Genomic DNA, 16,506 nt, shown 5'->3' with positions numbered 1-16,506 from the left:
TTCTCTGACTAGTACTTTGTTATTATGGGAATCCTAAAAGTACATTATCTGTGGTACTGTGTGACTAAATTTCGTATTACTAGATGATTAACCCTTTCAACATCAGGCAAATAAAACTGCCTTCTGAAAGTAAAAATCGTATTTCTTACCAAAAAAAGCAAAAAGTCAGTAGAATGAAAGACTCACAAGACCACAACCTGAACATATGCTTAACAGGGAAAGACGCTTGCTGACTCTTCACAGATTTTGCTAGAACTGAAAGATGGATGATACATTTAGCTACCATTGTGGTCTCATTCATAGCTTATTTAACTGATAAAAAAAAATGAGCTTGCTCCATTTTCCTTGAAAATTGCCTAAATGTATCAGCAGCTCTGATAAATACTACTTAAAAAATCATATAAATTTCATACTATTAAAAACATTTATGTAAAACTACATGTAAACTTTATTTTCAGATGAGAAAGTTTGGGCAAAATAGTCCTATGTTAAAAAATAATATATAAGGCAAAGCTATATTAGGTCGGTAATGAGTGTTATCATTTTCAATAAAAAATGTAAAGACTGACTTCATAAGTCTGTATTTAATGAGTAAAATACTTTAGAGTGTGAAACAAGTTTTCATTTTTTCATGGTTATACCCCATTCACAAGAACTGTGCTAAATCTTGGATTGCTTGAGGTTATATAACTTTTTCCTAAGCTGTATCTTTTTAAAAATAGTCAGTGAAGAGTTGGGAAAATGTGTTGAAACATTTTGAGTTTTGTTTGTAAATGTGTTAGAATATCAAAAATGGTGTTCTAAATATATTGCACAAAATAATTTTAATTTGTCTACTGTTTGAACATTTAAACTCCTAAAACACTCATGGAAATCCCTCCTCTACATTAAAAAGTGTGGATATAACATAATATTCTTAACTTTATGCATTTACTTTCTAATACAACTGATCTAGAAAGGTATACAAACTAGTAAGTTAAAAGAAAAGGCTGGCCAAGAGAAAGAGTGAAACAATGGGAAAAAAAAATCTTTTTTTTCAATTTCATTCCATACAGAGATGCTTATCAGCATATTAAAAACATTAAGTCCCCATAAAGTCAACTATGTACTGGTTGGATGAGCCTGCTGACAACCCATTTTTCCTTTTTTGTTTGTTTTAATATAGTGCTTATCAACTTAGAAAGTACTTTCACAGTCCTTGCATCACTGTATCCTCACAAATAACTCTTAGGTAGGACAGGAAGTAGTACACTTTACTAGATAGGGAAACAGAGCTTCAGGAAGGCAAGAGGTTGTGCAAGGTCACCAAAGACACAGAATTGAACCTAAAAGCACTGTTTTTGAATCCCTGAAACACTTGGCTCTTTCCACTTAATGCTTCTGGAATGGACTTCTTAGTCTAAATGCCCACTGTCTAAAAACCAAATGGACAAACCCTACTGGGCTAACCTAATAATGGACTCCTTTCAGAGACAAATAACAAACTGAAGGAAAAACATGAGAGTGGAACTTTAACTTCAATTGTAGTGAAAATTTCAAAAGCTAAAGAGCAAATTACAAATTGAATGAAAACTGTTGTGAAACTTATTCTTAAGAGTTTGAGGAAATAACTGTGTGCCGATTTCCTGTAAAACAGTTCCATTGATAAAACAATTAGGTATAATGCTTCTCTCCTTTATGTGAAGATTTAAAATGGATAAAACAAAAATCTGTTTTAGGATACACGTCTGAATTAACAAATTTGGACATTGGATGACTTGAGAAACTGACTTGTCTTTTCCTACAATCAGGCAGTGCCTACTTTTGCTAAACTTGGAACAAACAGTAAGGGGTATTGTGTTGTTTAACAATTCTCCCATTAGTAACAGTGTTCTGTAAATCTGAATATGTGTTAGAGCAATTCATTGTTTCTTCTCCATAAACTTCTTTAAAACAAGATAAATCTCAATTTTACACAGTATTTTCAAATATAATTCACCTGTGAAGGCACAATAAAATCCATACTATGATCAAGAACTTTAGGTTTAGAACTTAATTGTCTAACAACTTAGCACTTATCACAACCATTCATCACTTCACTCTGTATTAACCCAATAAGCTTTTCCACCAACATTTCCTTAATTATAACACTTTGTCCAAAAAGTTCCACAGAAATGTTACATATATATGTATAATTTATGCTTTTACGACACTGCAAGCCATCTTAGCAAAAAACAGTGAATGAAGACACGATATCTTAAATGCGCCAGAGACTAATAAAAATAATTTATTTTTGTATAAGAATTAATATATGAAGAAAATGGAATTGCAGTTTTGAGAGTTTCAGTACCATCAGTACAATGCAGAACAATAAAATCCTAATTTCAGGATCAAAATTAAAGAAACACATGAAAAAATAGCATAAATCCAAATAATTTAAGAATGCCATACTATTCTTGCAAATGTGTCCAAAGTCTTTATTTACTTATGATTTCCCAAAATGAGAGAACTCTGTAATTTTCATGTAGAAAAGACATTAGATTTCTAAGTCTAGAGCTCATTTTCATTGATGCTTGATTTTTTGCCTCTTTTTATCTTAAACTCCCAAAATTAAACTATGTGCTTTAGTAAAAAAGAGAACACAGAATAAGAAATTAATTCATTCAAGTGAAAACATCGAAGATCCATACTTCCTAAGTGTTATTTACCTTCAAGCTTAGTTAACATATTCCCAAATAATTTTTAGGTGAATTTTATTTATTTAAATTGATCTTCAAAAAAAAGCAATGACTATCTTTCTGTGATTTCAACATAAGAACACAACCATTATGTGTACTTTGGATGGTATTTAAACTCCCTAATACGAGTGCTTATGAAAAAAATAAAACGTTATAATAATATGATCTATTTAAACTATCTGGTTTTTATAGTATATTCAAGAGAGCTTTGTTAAAATACAAAGGATGGAGTTCCCGTCGTGACGCAGTGGTTAACGAATCCGACTAGGAACCATGAGGTTCCGGGTTCGGTCCCTGTGCTTGCTCAGTGGGTTAATGATCCAGCGTTGCCGTGAGCTGAGTGGTGTAGGTTGCAGACGCGGCTCGGATCCTGCGCTGCTGTGGCTCTGGTGTAGGCGGTGGCTACAGCTCCGATTAGACCCCTAGCCTGGGAACCTCCATGTGCCGCGGGAACGGCCCAAGCAATAGCAGAAAGACAAATAAATAAATAAATAAATAAATAAAATACAAAGGATGATAGTTTTCACAGAGCTCATAACTTCTAGTTCAGTCTAAATGTAAAGGTTACTCTAAAGAGTCTCCATTTATCAAGCAGTGGACTTACCATGGAAATCATAAATATATAGAAGAATCGGCTCATTCTGTCCAAACGCACAAAATGCAACCATATTTTCAAGTGGATGATATGAAATGTCTCGAATGGGTGACTTGAATGGCAGGTCAGAATACATTGCTACTTGTTCTCCTACATAAGAAAAGACATTTGATAATTTGCATCATCCTAGATACTTCTCATGATGAGACTATTCCACAACTTATTACAAACACTTTGTAGTAAGTGATGACAAAGTTCACCTTATTTATATGAAAACCTCAAATGCTCATAAACATCTGAGAACCACTATATTAAATAATTATCTTTATTTTTCCTTCAGTTGGCCCTCCGTTTTCCATTTTGCAGTCCAACCTCTTCACTGAGGTTTTCAAGGCACAAAATAAAGACAAAGAGTTGGAAGTAGCAAGCCCTGACTCTGAGCTCTGACAGAGCTGATCAAATGCCAACTAACAGAGAACTCCAGGGAGAACTAGGGGAGGGACTTCAGGACTAAAACTGAAGAAACTCCCTGGTTGAGGGAGCGTTCGTGGGGAATTAGTTTTTCTATGTTTTTCTAGAGGTTGTTTCATGTACCATCCGCTATAGAGATACATGTAATTGTTAATGACTAAAAGAGGCTTACGGCCAAAAGTTTAAGGAACCTATGAAAATCAGTCAAAAAGCACAGAATCCAGTTCCACTGATTGCAGGGGAAAAGAGATTTAACCCTTATGTATTGATGCTAAGGTATCAAAATACAGTAAGAAGAAAAAAAAAAAAGAAAGAAAACTAAGTGAACTGACCAGTCAAAAATGTCTAAAGGGAAAGATGAAAAAAAAAAAAAAGGTGAAATCAAATACTGTTCATTAAAAAAATTTTAAAGTAAATTCATAAAATTCTTTTTATTGCTAAAAAAAGTTCATGTAGTTTTGGCTTTTCTTTCTTTCTTTTTTTTTTTTTTTTTTTGGTCTTTCTGTCTTTTCTAGTGCCGCACCCATGGCATGTGGAGGTTCCCAGGCTAGGGGTCTAATAAGAACCATAGCCACTGGCCTGCGCCAGAGCCATGGCGACACAGGATCCAAGCCACATCTGCAACCTATACCAGAGCTCGAGGTAATGCTGGATCCTTAACCCACTGAGCGAGGCCAGGGATCAAGCCTGCAACCTCATGGAGGTTAGTCAGATTCGTTTCTGCTGAGCCATGACGGGAACTCCTGGCCTTTCTTTTAAAAAGCAAGGTGAAGGAAACACAGATGAACTGCCCAATGTAATAATTTATTTTGTTGAAAAAAATTGAATTACAGTAATTCAGGTAAATTGCTATTAAGTTTCAGACATCCAAAACGCTGACAGGAATGTTTGTTTCTGATAATAATGTATTGTCAATATTTAACCATTTGTATACCTAGTTATACTCCAAATTCAGTTTACAACATTGTATTTTGTGTTACAATCCTCATTAAATACTAAGATCAATAGTATCTCATTAAGGGCAAGGAAAGAATAAACTCTGAATTATAATATGAAATTCTAAATCCATGAAGATATCAAAACAATAAAGAACATAGTATAAATTTAGTCTGTAGTTGAATTCCATTATCGGCTTTCTAATTTTGAAAAACATAACTGAGAACCTGAAATTAGAATTTCCTTGAAATGTATCCCATAAAATGGGACTTGTTATATTTCATCAAAATGAGACAAAAAAATTTTCTTTACCTTCAATAGAATATTATTTACCTGTTTCCGGATTCCAAACAAATACTACACCATCCTCACTTCCAGCAAAGAGAAAAGTCCCACATGGTGTCAAAGTACTATGAATCTTCTCTCGATAATTTGCTGCACCTACAAATTTCCTTGCTGCTAATCTAGAAACCAAAAATATTTTACAGATGTAACCTGTCTTACCCATTTAAAAGACTGGCGATAGAAAAACTTAATTACTTCATTTGCATTTAACAATTTGTGTTGAATCTGTTATGCAGGATACATTAGCTGATGAATGCAGAATAACGAGATTGTCCCAGAGCTCAGAGTTTATAATTTAGCAAGAGAGAGAAGAAATGCATCCATGTAAAATAGAAAGTGGATGCAGAAAGCACCACAAAAGAAGAACAGAAAGAATACTTCATAGATTTGGATAAGAAAGATTATTTCTAGCTGTGGAGCAAGAGACTACCTTGGAAATAGCATTTGAATTGGTTACTAAAAAATGAACAGAATGAACTAAAAATGAATAGAATCTATAGTCTTCTATTTTTTCCATGTGATACATTTTTAAAATCAAACAATGAATACTTGATTATTGCAAAAACATTAGACAAAACATTATTGAATCAACTATTAAATACAGTATATAACCTTCCAGGCTTTTTTAACTTATGAATAATAATAGCTAACATTGTGTCAGTGCTTATTATATGCCAGGTAGGTACTATTATCATCCCAAACTTACGAAGAGGATATTATTACATATTCTACTCTGTTTACCTGCTTTTTTCAGTCAACAATGAATTATGAATACTGGTCCCCCATGTCAGACAGTAAAAATTATGCATTATCATTTTAATAGACATATATTAAATCATTGTCTAAATGTATCTTAAGGAATTTTCTATTGCCGCATAACAATATGTTTCTAGCTTTCCCCTACCATGAATATGATTTCTATGAACAATCTTGTATATATACAAATTTTTTTTTGCACTGCTTTATAATTATTTTTTTCAACATAAATTCTTAAACCCAAGATTACTGGGTCAAACACTTCTGCTACGTCCATAATGTTTCAAGTACTTTACATGTACAAACTAGTTTATTCCCACAAAACTTTTGAGAATGGTCTATGATTTCTTCCATTTGAGTGATGAGGAAAGAGAGGCACAGGGAGGTTCATCAGCTGGAAAGGGGTGGTGCAGACAGAATTTGACTATAAGCAGTTTTCCTCTAGAGCCTAAGCACGATCATAGGCTGAATACTATTCTGCTTAAAAAGAGAACAACCAAACTCCGCAGGCTCGGCCTTTTAAAACCTGCCTCTCATCTCTAATCAGCATTCTTTAGCAAGAAACTTATGCTCAAGCAGACTAATTCATTCTGCCTTGAACACAACCTCTATTATCCCACCTCTGAACTTATTCCAAGCTTTTCATGTTCAACACCAAACTGAGGACACTGCCATCTTGTCTAAGTTCTACCCATCCTTCAAGATTGAACTCCAAGACCAGTCTCTCCACAGAGCCTTTAACAGGAGACTATATTACAGCTATCAGCTTTACTGTTGCCACGAAAAATACAATCCTTTTATTATATATTTATATTCATGAAAAAAATACATACTAAGTACTTGCTATCTGCCAGGTATGATGTGGGTACTATGCATAGAAAAAAAAAAAAGCAGATTCCAGTCCTCAAAGACCTCACAGTGTGTTATTGTGGCAGTAACACAACTACATCATAAACTCCTGATGAACTAATTCTGCTTATCATTCTCCCACAGCACCTATGCCAGTGTTTTGAACAGTTCTACATACATACAGAAGGGCTTAATGGTTAGCTCTACAAAGATAATTGAAGAATAAGTGGATATGGATTACCACATTTGCCTTTCCCAATACAATAATGAGATTTAATAAAACAGCTTTCTCTCATTTCTTTTACAGGAACTTTTAACATCAAAACAGAAGCACTCCCGAAGCCACACTGGTTTTCCCAGAACTCTGCTTCTGTCTTTTACATTAAGGATATTTCCCTTCATCTGCCTTATTTAGAAAGAAAACAAAAAAGAAAAAGAAGGATATAGTAACCAAAAAAGAAAAAGAAGGATATAGTAACAAAAGATATAGTATCTCATTCAAGGCATGATATTAGATCATAATACTACCCTAAACCAATATCAGAAAGATAAAGGATATTCATTCCATGGCAGAAATTTCTTCTTTTAATTGTGAAAATAAAAAGCAATTAACTACATCTCGGTCTCAAAACTATTCACATTTAGGGTCAGATAATGATTGTGGGGTTGTTATACACAGCAGGATTCTTAGTTTCTCTTGGTCTCTATTCACTAGATTGGATATTGGAATAAACATTCAAAAATGTCTCTAGATACTGCCAGAGGTCCCCTGAAGGACAAAACTGTCTAGTTGAGAACCATGGCTGCATATTATAAATGTGAATTAATTCATTACTTATTCTTTGAGCCCTTAACCTGTAAATACTGGAATATACTTACATTCGGAGATCCATAATTCTCAAAGTGCTGTCTTTGGTATGAATTAACAAACGTTTTCCATTGGGATGAACTTCCAGGTAACTTATTGGAATCCCCTTAAACTCACTCTCTTTAATTTCCTAAAATGATTTTTAAAAGATTATAAAATATTACCACTGTATAGTTTGTCAGGGTTAAGCCACCTTAAATATACAATTTAATTTTAAGATATTATTTTCAATTACATGACAACAGGATGTTTAAAATTGTTAGCAAAATTATGCCAAGTAACTTCAGGTTAAGGATGAAAATAAAGCTGATAAAATGTACTCTTTGGTTGTCACATAATACCATATTTAATCAGTATGTGTCTTTGTAGTTTATTCTCAAACAAGAAGTACTGTCTACAAACCTATCTTCTAACACCCCATTTTCTGTTTATCATAATATAAGAAACCTTGTGATTTTTATAAATTTGATGGTAAGTATAGAATTAACTTTCAAGCTCTACTTCAGTCTCAGATTATTTCTTCACACATTTACTTCCACTTGCCCTGAAGAAGGTAAGTTATCAGCATATTCTGAAATCATTCAGTTTAGATTGTAATTTTAGGCTTGTTTGTTTGTTCGTTTGATACTTAAGACAGTTATAGAAGGCGCCTGACCAATGAGGTCCAGAAAGACATAAACACTAAAGGATTTGTCTGAACAAGCCTTGCATAAGAAGAATTTCCAAAGGTCCTTCTTGTTTGGATGACCAGAAGAAAGAAAAAAATTGCAAATGCAAAACTGCTTAGACTGAAGCCTAAAGAGTCAAAAGAGTCTACTTTTAACCTGCAGGCAGAATTCTGAATTAGCCTTCTCCCTCAAGGACCCTTTATTATTTTTGCTCACTTCTCCAAGAGGGTATCCTCCTCAGAGGTGGGTTGGCACCAGCTGAGGTGGACTACAAACTGCTGCAATCCTAATATCAGAAGCAGAGCCCCTGCTACTGCTGTCCGATGCTAAAGTCTGCTTTAGCTACTTTTTAGAAGAGAATGAGGTCAAACACTGACACCACAGATGGGGATTTTACTGAGCCCAACTACAACAATTTGGGGTGGGGATGCACTGCTGAAGGTTTGAGCAACTGGAGCAGCACTTACCCAGAGGCAAATGCGCACGATCAAAAACAAGGCTGTATAACAAGTTAAGCGCTGGGTATAGATTTTGAGAAAGATGCCGGCAGATTTAGTGTTTTTAGTGTCTGCGAATTGTTTCCCTCATATTTTTCTTTATTATAGTCATGCTGAAACTAAAAAAGTCCTAGTGTTAAAGACCATGTCCTACATCAAGGAGTGTGTGCAAGAGCACATGGACACTTCATCTTAAGGGACAGATGAGTTCAACTTGGCATCCCCACACTGCTGGGAGAAGTCAGAAACCACATTCTCCCGTCTGTCGTAGAGCATAAGCTACTAAAAAGACATTCTGGCTCACTTCCTAACTTTTTATTTTTGACTGTACAGATTTCCAAGGTACAGCTGGCCTTTTGGTTACTATACAGAGATAAACACATGATTTATAATACAAATAATAGACCCCATATTGTAGACTCAAATGATTAGAAGTGGTGCCTTTGGAGCTTTGTCAATCCCTCAGGTATATAAGTAATTAAAAAGTTCTTTTCAAAGTGTGTGATATTAGCCTACAGCACAAATCCCAAGTCATCATTCATTGATCTGACAGACTAGATGAGAATGACTAAAAAGAGATTATACTGGTTTTCAAACAGATCTGATAGACTCAATAGATTTAACTAGAGTTCATGAAATTATTTTTCATGGAGAGTGTCTTTTTTTCAAATGAGGACAATTGTTCTAACCTATTAGGAAGAACAAAAAAAACCTTGAAGAACAAAGGTACAGCATGAGGGTTCCCTTTTCTCCACACCCCCTCCTGCACTGTTGGTGGGAATGTAAGCTGGTACAACCACTATGGAGATCAGTATGGAGGTACCTTAGAAAACTACACATAGAACTACCAAACGACCCAGCAGTCCCACTCTTGGACATATATCCAGACAAAACTCTACTTAAAAAAGACACATGTACCCACGTGTTCACTGCAGCACTATTCCCAATAGCCAAAACATGGAATCAACCTAAATGTCTACTGACAGATGATTGGATCAGGAAGATGTGGTAAATATACACAATGGAATAGTACTCAGCCATAAAAAAGAACAAAATAATGCCATTTGCAGCAACATGGATAGAACTAGAGACTCTCATCCTAAGTGAATTAAGTCAGAAAAAGACAAATACCATATGATATCACTTATATCTGGAATCTAATATATGGCACAAAAGAACCTTTCCACAGAAAAGAAAATCATGGACTTAAAGAATAGACTTGTGTTTGCCAGGGGGCAAGGGGAGGGAGTGGGAGGGACTGGGAGCTTGGGGTAAATAGATGCAGAATATTGCCTTTGGGATGGATTAGCAATGGGATCCTGCTGTGTAGCACTAGGAACTCTGCCTAGTCAATTATGATGGAACACATAATGTGAGAAAAAAGAATGTATACATGTATGTGTAAGTGGGTCACCATGCTGTACAGTAGAAAAAAAATATATATATATATAAATAAATGATTTAAAAAAACCCCAAAGGTACAGCATGTAAGACAAAAACTGTATCAATTTACATAAAACAAACTCAGGTTTAATGACTCACTTTGTATTTTAAACTAAAAAAATACTAAATACACACCAACAAAATTGCTTGGTAAACAAGCCATCTTAAAAACACTCGACTTCATAAATGAAATTGTTCATTTGTTTCTAGCAATTTAGTATATTTTAGGTGAAACAAGTATTGTGATTAAATGATAGACCCCTTCATACTTAATTCTAATCACATAATTTTGAGAGAGAGTGCTGTTAACAAAACCTTGAGCACAGTGTTTTTCAGTGATGTTATCAGGTCAAGAAAAAAAGAATATGAATAGCAGAAAATATAAGCTATTATGTATAGGTGGTACTATAATATCACATATAGCTCATTTTGCATCAATTTCAATAACAGATCTCTGAATAGCACAGTGCAAACTGGGGCTCAAAAAAGGTAAAGCCTGGCCAAAATGAAGAAAATTTTCACTAGGTCACTATATTATAATAAGCTATGAGGAAGACATGATAATCAATCAATGGTAACTCACTTTTCAGGGACTGAGACAAACTTAATTCAAAGAAACTTAATTTCTTTGGAAAGAGGGAACAGAATGTCTTGACATCTTATTTTAAAATCATATGGTTCGATTTTTTTCTTCCCAATTTCTTTAATTAAACCCCAGAACATGACATGAAATGACTTTATACCTTATTTACACTCCAGTGGCGAACTGAATGCTGCACGTCATTAACTTTGACATATGTGTTCCAAACCACAATCACCCCCGTGCAGTCTCCTGAATACATGTGATGACCTATTGAAAAAAAACAAAATTTACGCACATCTAAATGTTACATGGAAGTAGAAACAAAAATGAAATTGGGAAAACACATTCCAATAAAACAAAAAATTGGAAGGCTATTAAAAGGTATTTCAGTTAAAAAAATAAAAAGCCAAAAAATGCAGACAATCAAATCCCAATTATCCTTAAGTGAATTCTTCACACTTTTTGAGTTATTTTTTGGTGATTTATTTCCCTTTGTCACCTAACTGTATTTGAATACCAAAAGAAATGAGCATCTCAGTGTTTGTGCACATGGCTCAATTCCAAAGCCAAACAAATTACCTGAATTATCCAATATGACCTGCATTGATCACCTTTATTAACTTATATAATGTGTTTCATATTCCTTGAAAAACCTTGTGTTCTAATATATACTGTTAGCATAATGCCTGAGACCCAGTAGGAATTCAATAAATGACCAAGGAATGAAGAAAATAACAAACAACAAGTGTTCCAACTTAACATCAATCCTCAGAGTCAAACCATCTTACAGTCGAATGGGACCTCAGAGACTAATCAGGTTCAACTTCATACCCACTCAGGAATATCTTACAAACCAGTATGAACAGATGGTTGTTCAGCAACTGTGAATGTAATATTTTACACAAAGGCAGCTTATTCAACCGATGACCTTCTCTGTATGTTAGAATGTTCTTTCTAATTCCACACAAAGAAAATCTGTCTTCTGCAGCTCTGAGCCTGTCCCTACCTACTGGAGCAACGTAGACTGACTTCTCTTTTTTTCACATCTTAGCCAAATATTTGAAGAAATTCTTCATCTCTTCTATTATGACAGAGTTTTCATATGCCTTTCTATCCTTGGTTGACCTTTCCTGAATGGGTTCCAACTTATAAACATCCATATGGGTGGACTGAATACATTAGCAGTATTAACATTTTGATCTAGATTCCATTTTATAGCTATACATGCCTAGTATCTGAATAACAGAAAAGGTAAGTTGTTAATAGATATAATGAATTTCTTTATTCTTTCAGCTAATAAAATAGTCTATATTTTTCATCTTTAAAACACCATCTATAATACTCCTATTCTAAGATTAAACCTTTAAAATAGTTGCAAATTTCCCTTCTACACATTTCTATACTTACAAACAATCCCGTTGTTACATTTAAAACACATTTTTTTCAATATTCTTTTGGGATTTCCCCTCTATCTTCTTCATTTTTATCCCTTAACATAAAAGGCCCCCTTTAAAAAATGTACTAAGGGGATAACACAAATCCAATGAAATATATCTCAAAATTTGGACATATTTCAAAAACTGGTTGTTACAACAAGATTAGTTGAATCTAAATGTTTAGGAATTTACTGACTTTAAAATTACTAAAGAACTCCCTCAGTGCCAAAACTATGCCCATGTCTATGCATTTATATGTGGCATCTATATGAACCTATCCACAAAACAGAAACAGACTCAAGGACATAGAGAACAGACTTGTGGTTGCCAAGGGGGAGGGGGAAGGAAGTGGGATGGATGGGGAGTTTGGGGGTTGGCAGATGCAAACTATTACATTTAAAATGGATAAGCAATGAAATCCTATTGCATAGCTCAGGGAACTATATCCAGTCCCTTGAGACAGACTACGATGGAAGATAATATGAGAAAAAGAATATATATGTACAGAAGAAATTGACACAACACTGTAAATCAAGCACACTCTAATAATTTTAAAAATGCACATTTGATTTCATTCAACACGTAAAATCTTTCAAGCTTAAATAATTACTATACTAGTGAAATAAAAAAATTAAAAATTCTTCACATAATTAGCCTTCAACTGGAATTTAACCTCTGACATACCTTCCATATCAAAACAGAGAGAGTTGATAAAACTCTTGTGAGTGTCAAACTGCCGGATCAATATGGCGGGATCCTCTTTCATATCGACTTTCCATATACGTATCACAGAATCATAGCAGCCTGTAACAACCAGCTCTTTTACAGCTGGATGGAATTTAGCCGTGTAAACAAAAGAAGGATGAGGTAAAACTCTGAAAGTATTTGTATTGTTTATTTCATTTTTCCATATCCTGGAAAAGGATGAAAAAGTTACATATTGCTTCTGAAAGGCAGACATTTCTCTAAGAACTAGTATAGGCAAAGGACTTTATAAGTAAGCAAGTGACAATAAACAATGGTAAATAAAATTTTCTAACAATAAAAATAATGTCATCACATCATTCGATGATTGGAGGTCTTTACATTTTGACAAATCTACTTCTTACAGTTATTGTGGAGCACAATAGTTAATTTGTCTACTAATTTCTATACTGCAAAATGAAAAACTCTATTTGTATATGTCTGTATTTTTAAATCTATTTTGACATTGATTAAATACTAGTAAAATATTACATTTAATACAATATATTGGAAAAATAAAAACGAAGGAGAAATTCAATGATTTCCTATTTAGGTTGTGTATATGGCTTTTGCAAAGTGCTTACAGTTGGGGGTTTAGAGAACAGGATACTCTATTAACTTTATGTTTGTAATTTCAAAGCCTAAATAATGAACATAAAGATCTCAAACACTTAGAAGCCATACTGAAATTACTACATAAATACTTGAGTAAAATAACACTAAATAATTATATTTTTTATAGAAAAAAGTCTATCTTACATTGAGCACTCATCTTACGTTCAATACTTTTATTATCTCTTCCTTTAAATAATGGGTGATGATAAAGAAATTAGTATTGTCATTGCTACAGTCTTGCCAAGAGTAAACCCTTAGGGTTACAGTCATGTTAGATACTCTGCATTTCTAGTTAATGTGTAAAAATAGGCAAAATCAAGGAATAAGCAGGCACTTTCTGAGTGCGAAGCACCCGATTTTTAAAAATTTAAGTTAGAAAAATTTATTAATTTTTAATATAGAGATTTATAGTTCATACTTTTAATTACTGCCTAAGAACTGAAGCAAATTAAGTCCTTTTCAAATTGATTGATAAAAGAAAAAATAAGTTGCTATTCAAGAATAACATTCTTTTAAGTTTTCTCAGCAGCTGCTTAAAATACAGGATATGATCTTCAATTACAAAGAATCCAAACTCATAATGAAGGAAGTGAAAGAACATGTTTTTAAGTAAAAGTAAAACACGTGTGTCACTGCATAAACATTTTTACCATAGTAATACTTTCAGTGAATATATGCAACATGAAATACAGTACTTATTAAAAGCATAAAATCACTTCTTTGGAGGGACTATAAAGAAGAATGCTAAAAGATACAAACTTTGGTTGCCTCCTAATAAATCTTAGCATCATTATCTCTAATACTATAAAACAGTAAGAAATGAAGCAACTTCATTTTTAAAACACTCCAAATAATTAGAACTGACATGATATTTTAAAATAAAAATGAAATGATATATAAATATTTATTCATTTATATAAACACTGAACTGTTATCAATGGTGGCATCAGTCACCCAAGCAATGGTAGAATCAAGATCAAAAGAACTGTACTAACAGGTTTGTGAAAAAAATCAGTTGATCACAGAGAAGAACAATAATTCATGAATTTGTAAAGACTAGATGAACACACAAAATTTATTAGAATTAGGGGAAAAAATACCAAAGTTAAAACAGTGTGTGCGAAGCAAGGGTGGAGTGGGGACATTATGGTTCTATCTGGGAGCCATTCCACAAGGACAAGCCTTTCTGATTATATTAGGAGCTGTTGATCTGCATTTTTCTCAAATTATTATGGAGATAACTAAGGAAGGAGATTTAGGTTAAATCCATTTGGCAGAGACCTAACCGGTGGGAAAACAGTTACACAGAAGATACTAACAGTAACATGTGACAGTGACCCGAAGGGAAGAGAGAAGACCTGGGAAGAAACCCAACCTCCTGCCACTTTCGAGCATTAACAACTCTGATTCTCTTCCTTTTGACTTTAGCTAATTCATTATAAGTATTCCTTACCTTTCAAAAACCTCACTGGCCTTTTGGTTCTAGCCACAATGTGTCTCTCTTTGCTCAGTTAATCCTTCATGATAATATTTTTATGACATAGAGTCCTAAATTAGTATCGATTTCAAAGCTACATAAAGAAAAAAGTATCCCTTATTATACTATATGTTGTGTGAGGAAATTCAAGGTGACTTCAAGAAATGGTAAAAACTGAGCTGATTTTAAATGAGGACTATGAGTCCCTCTGGCTTACAAAAGGCACTCAGATGTTTGTTAAGTAAATGAGTTGCGCAGGAAGGGGAGAAGGGCATGTAAGCATAGGGAGAGTCAATAAGATAAAAGGCATGGAGAGGTCAAAGAGATAAGATGTCAAGGGTATCCCCAAAGACTGTGTGGGCGAGGCAGAGTACCTGGCAACTGGAACTGGAACATTTCCAAAGAGCAGTGGCAATCAAAGATTTTTTAAATCAAGGCATTATGAATGGTAGTTTCAGAAAGATAATTTTAGCATAAGAGGGATGGAGGAGCTGGAGACAGGACACTGGGAAAGCTTTGAAGCAACAGTTCAACCAAAGGATAACTAACAAGGGCTTGAATTAAGGCACCACCAGTGAGGATAGAAAGAATGTGACAGTGAGCTTTTAGAAGGGAGATATGACACATTTTAGAACAACTTAGATGTGGAAAGGAAAGAAGAGTTGAGTATCACTCTGAGTTCCCAACCAGGGAGACGGCGTGGATAAAGGATGCCACTGACAAATATGAGGACCAAAAAAGGAAAACAAAATCTGCTGATTTCAGTTTTGGATTTGAGGTGCCACTGGCAACCCAAGCAGAAGTATGTAATAGAAAGGTGAATTTGGAAAAAGGGTAGGAGCTACAAGTTATTAGTGTATAAGTGAGATTCAAAGTCAGGAAAGATGAGAGAGACCAGGATAAGCACACCAAACCACAGAAGACACTGAAAAAAGGCTCCTGGGATAAGCGTTTACAAAGAATAGGCAGGAGAAAAGGAACGAAAGAAAGAGAATGAGAATTGGCTGGAGTGATAAAAAGAAAACAGAAGAAGCTGTCAATGAAAATCATGACATGAAAATATTTCAAGACTGGTCAATAATTAAATATTGCAGTGAAGGCAAAAACAGGATAAGGACTAAAACTATACAGTGGATCTGCAAATTAGTAAGAAACGGCAGACTTCTTGAAGAAAGTTTATACAGCATGGTGGAAGCGAAAGTCAAACTGAGCTGAAGTAAAGAAAAAGAGAGACCATGCTCTTGATGGTCTAGAAAGAAAAGTAACATGATAGCCTAGAAAACAGGAAGAGTTGAGAAAAAGATTTGCTTAATTAAGGTAAGGAGATCTGAGCATATTTCTAAAATGAGAACAAAATCAATAGAGAAAGATACTAAAGAGACAAGAGAGGCAGGAAATAAAAGTAACAGACTATTGATTAAAGGACTGAGATTCAAAGCACAATCAGGAGTTCCCATCGTGGCCCAGCGGAAACAAATCTGACTAGCATCCATGAGGATGCAGGTT

The 16,506-nt window shown here is 34.2% G+C and overlaps 1 protein-coding gene across 1 annotated transcript in view; it reads right to left on the bottom strand.

Annotated features, from left to right (window-relative positions):
* AHI1 (Abelson helper integration site 1) overlaps positions 1 to 16,506 on the bottom strand; it is a 194,193-nt gene that overhangs the window by 127,765 nt on the left and 49,922 nt on the right. Inside the window, 5 exon segments of the mRNA XM_003121183.6 lie at positions 3,322 to 3,462; positions 5,053 to 5,183; positions 7,549 to 7,667; positions 10,889 to 10,995; positions 12,849 to 13,078. Of these exon segments, the coding sequence (XP_003121231.4) occupies positions 3,322 to 3,462; positions 5,053 to 5,183; positions 7,549 to 7,667; positions 10,889 to 10,995; positions 12,849 to 13,078 (728 nt within the window).

This window comes from Sus scrofa, chromosome 1, assembly GCF_000003025.6.
Source record: "Sus scrofa isolate TJ Tabasco breed Duroc chromosome 1, Sscrofa11.1, whole genome shotgun sequence".
In the NCBI taxonomy this organism is placed as follows: domain Eukaryota; kingdom Metazoa; phylum Chordata; class Mammalia; order Artiodactyla; family Suidae; genus Sus; species Sus scrofa.
Note: the sequence above shows the minus strand (reverse complement) of the source record. Positions and strands in the feature narration are given on the sequence as shown.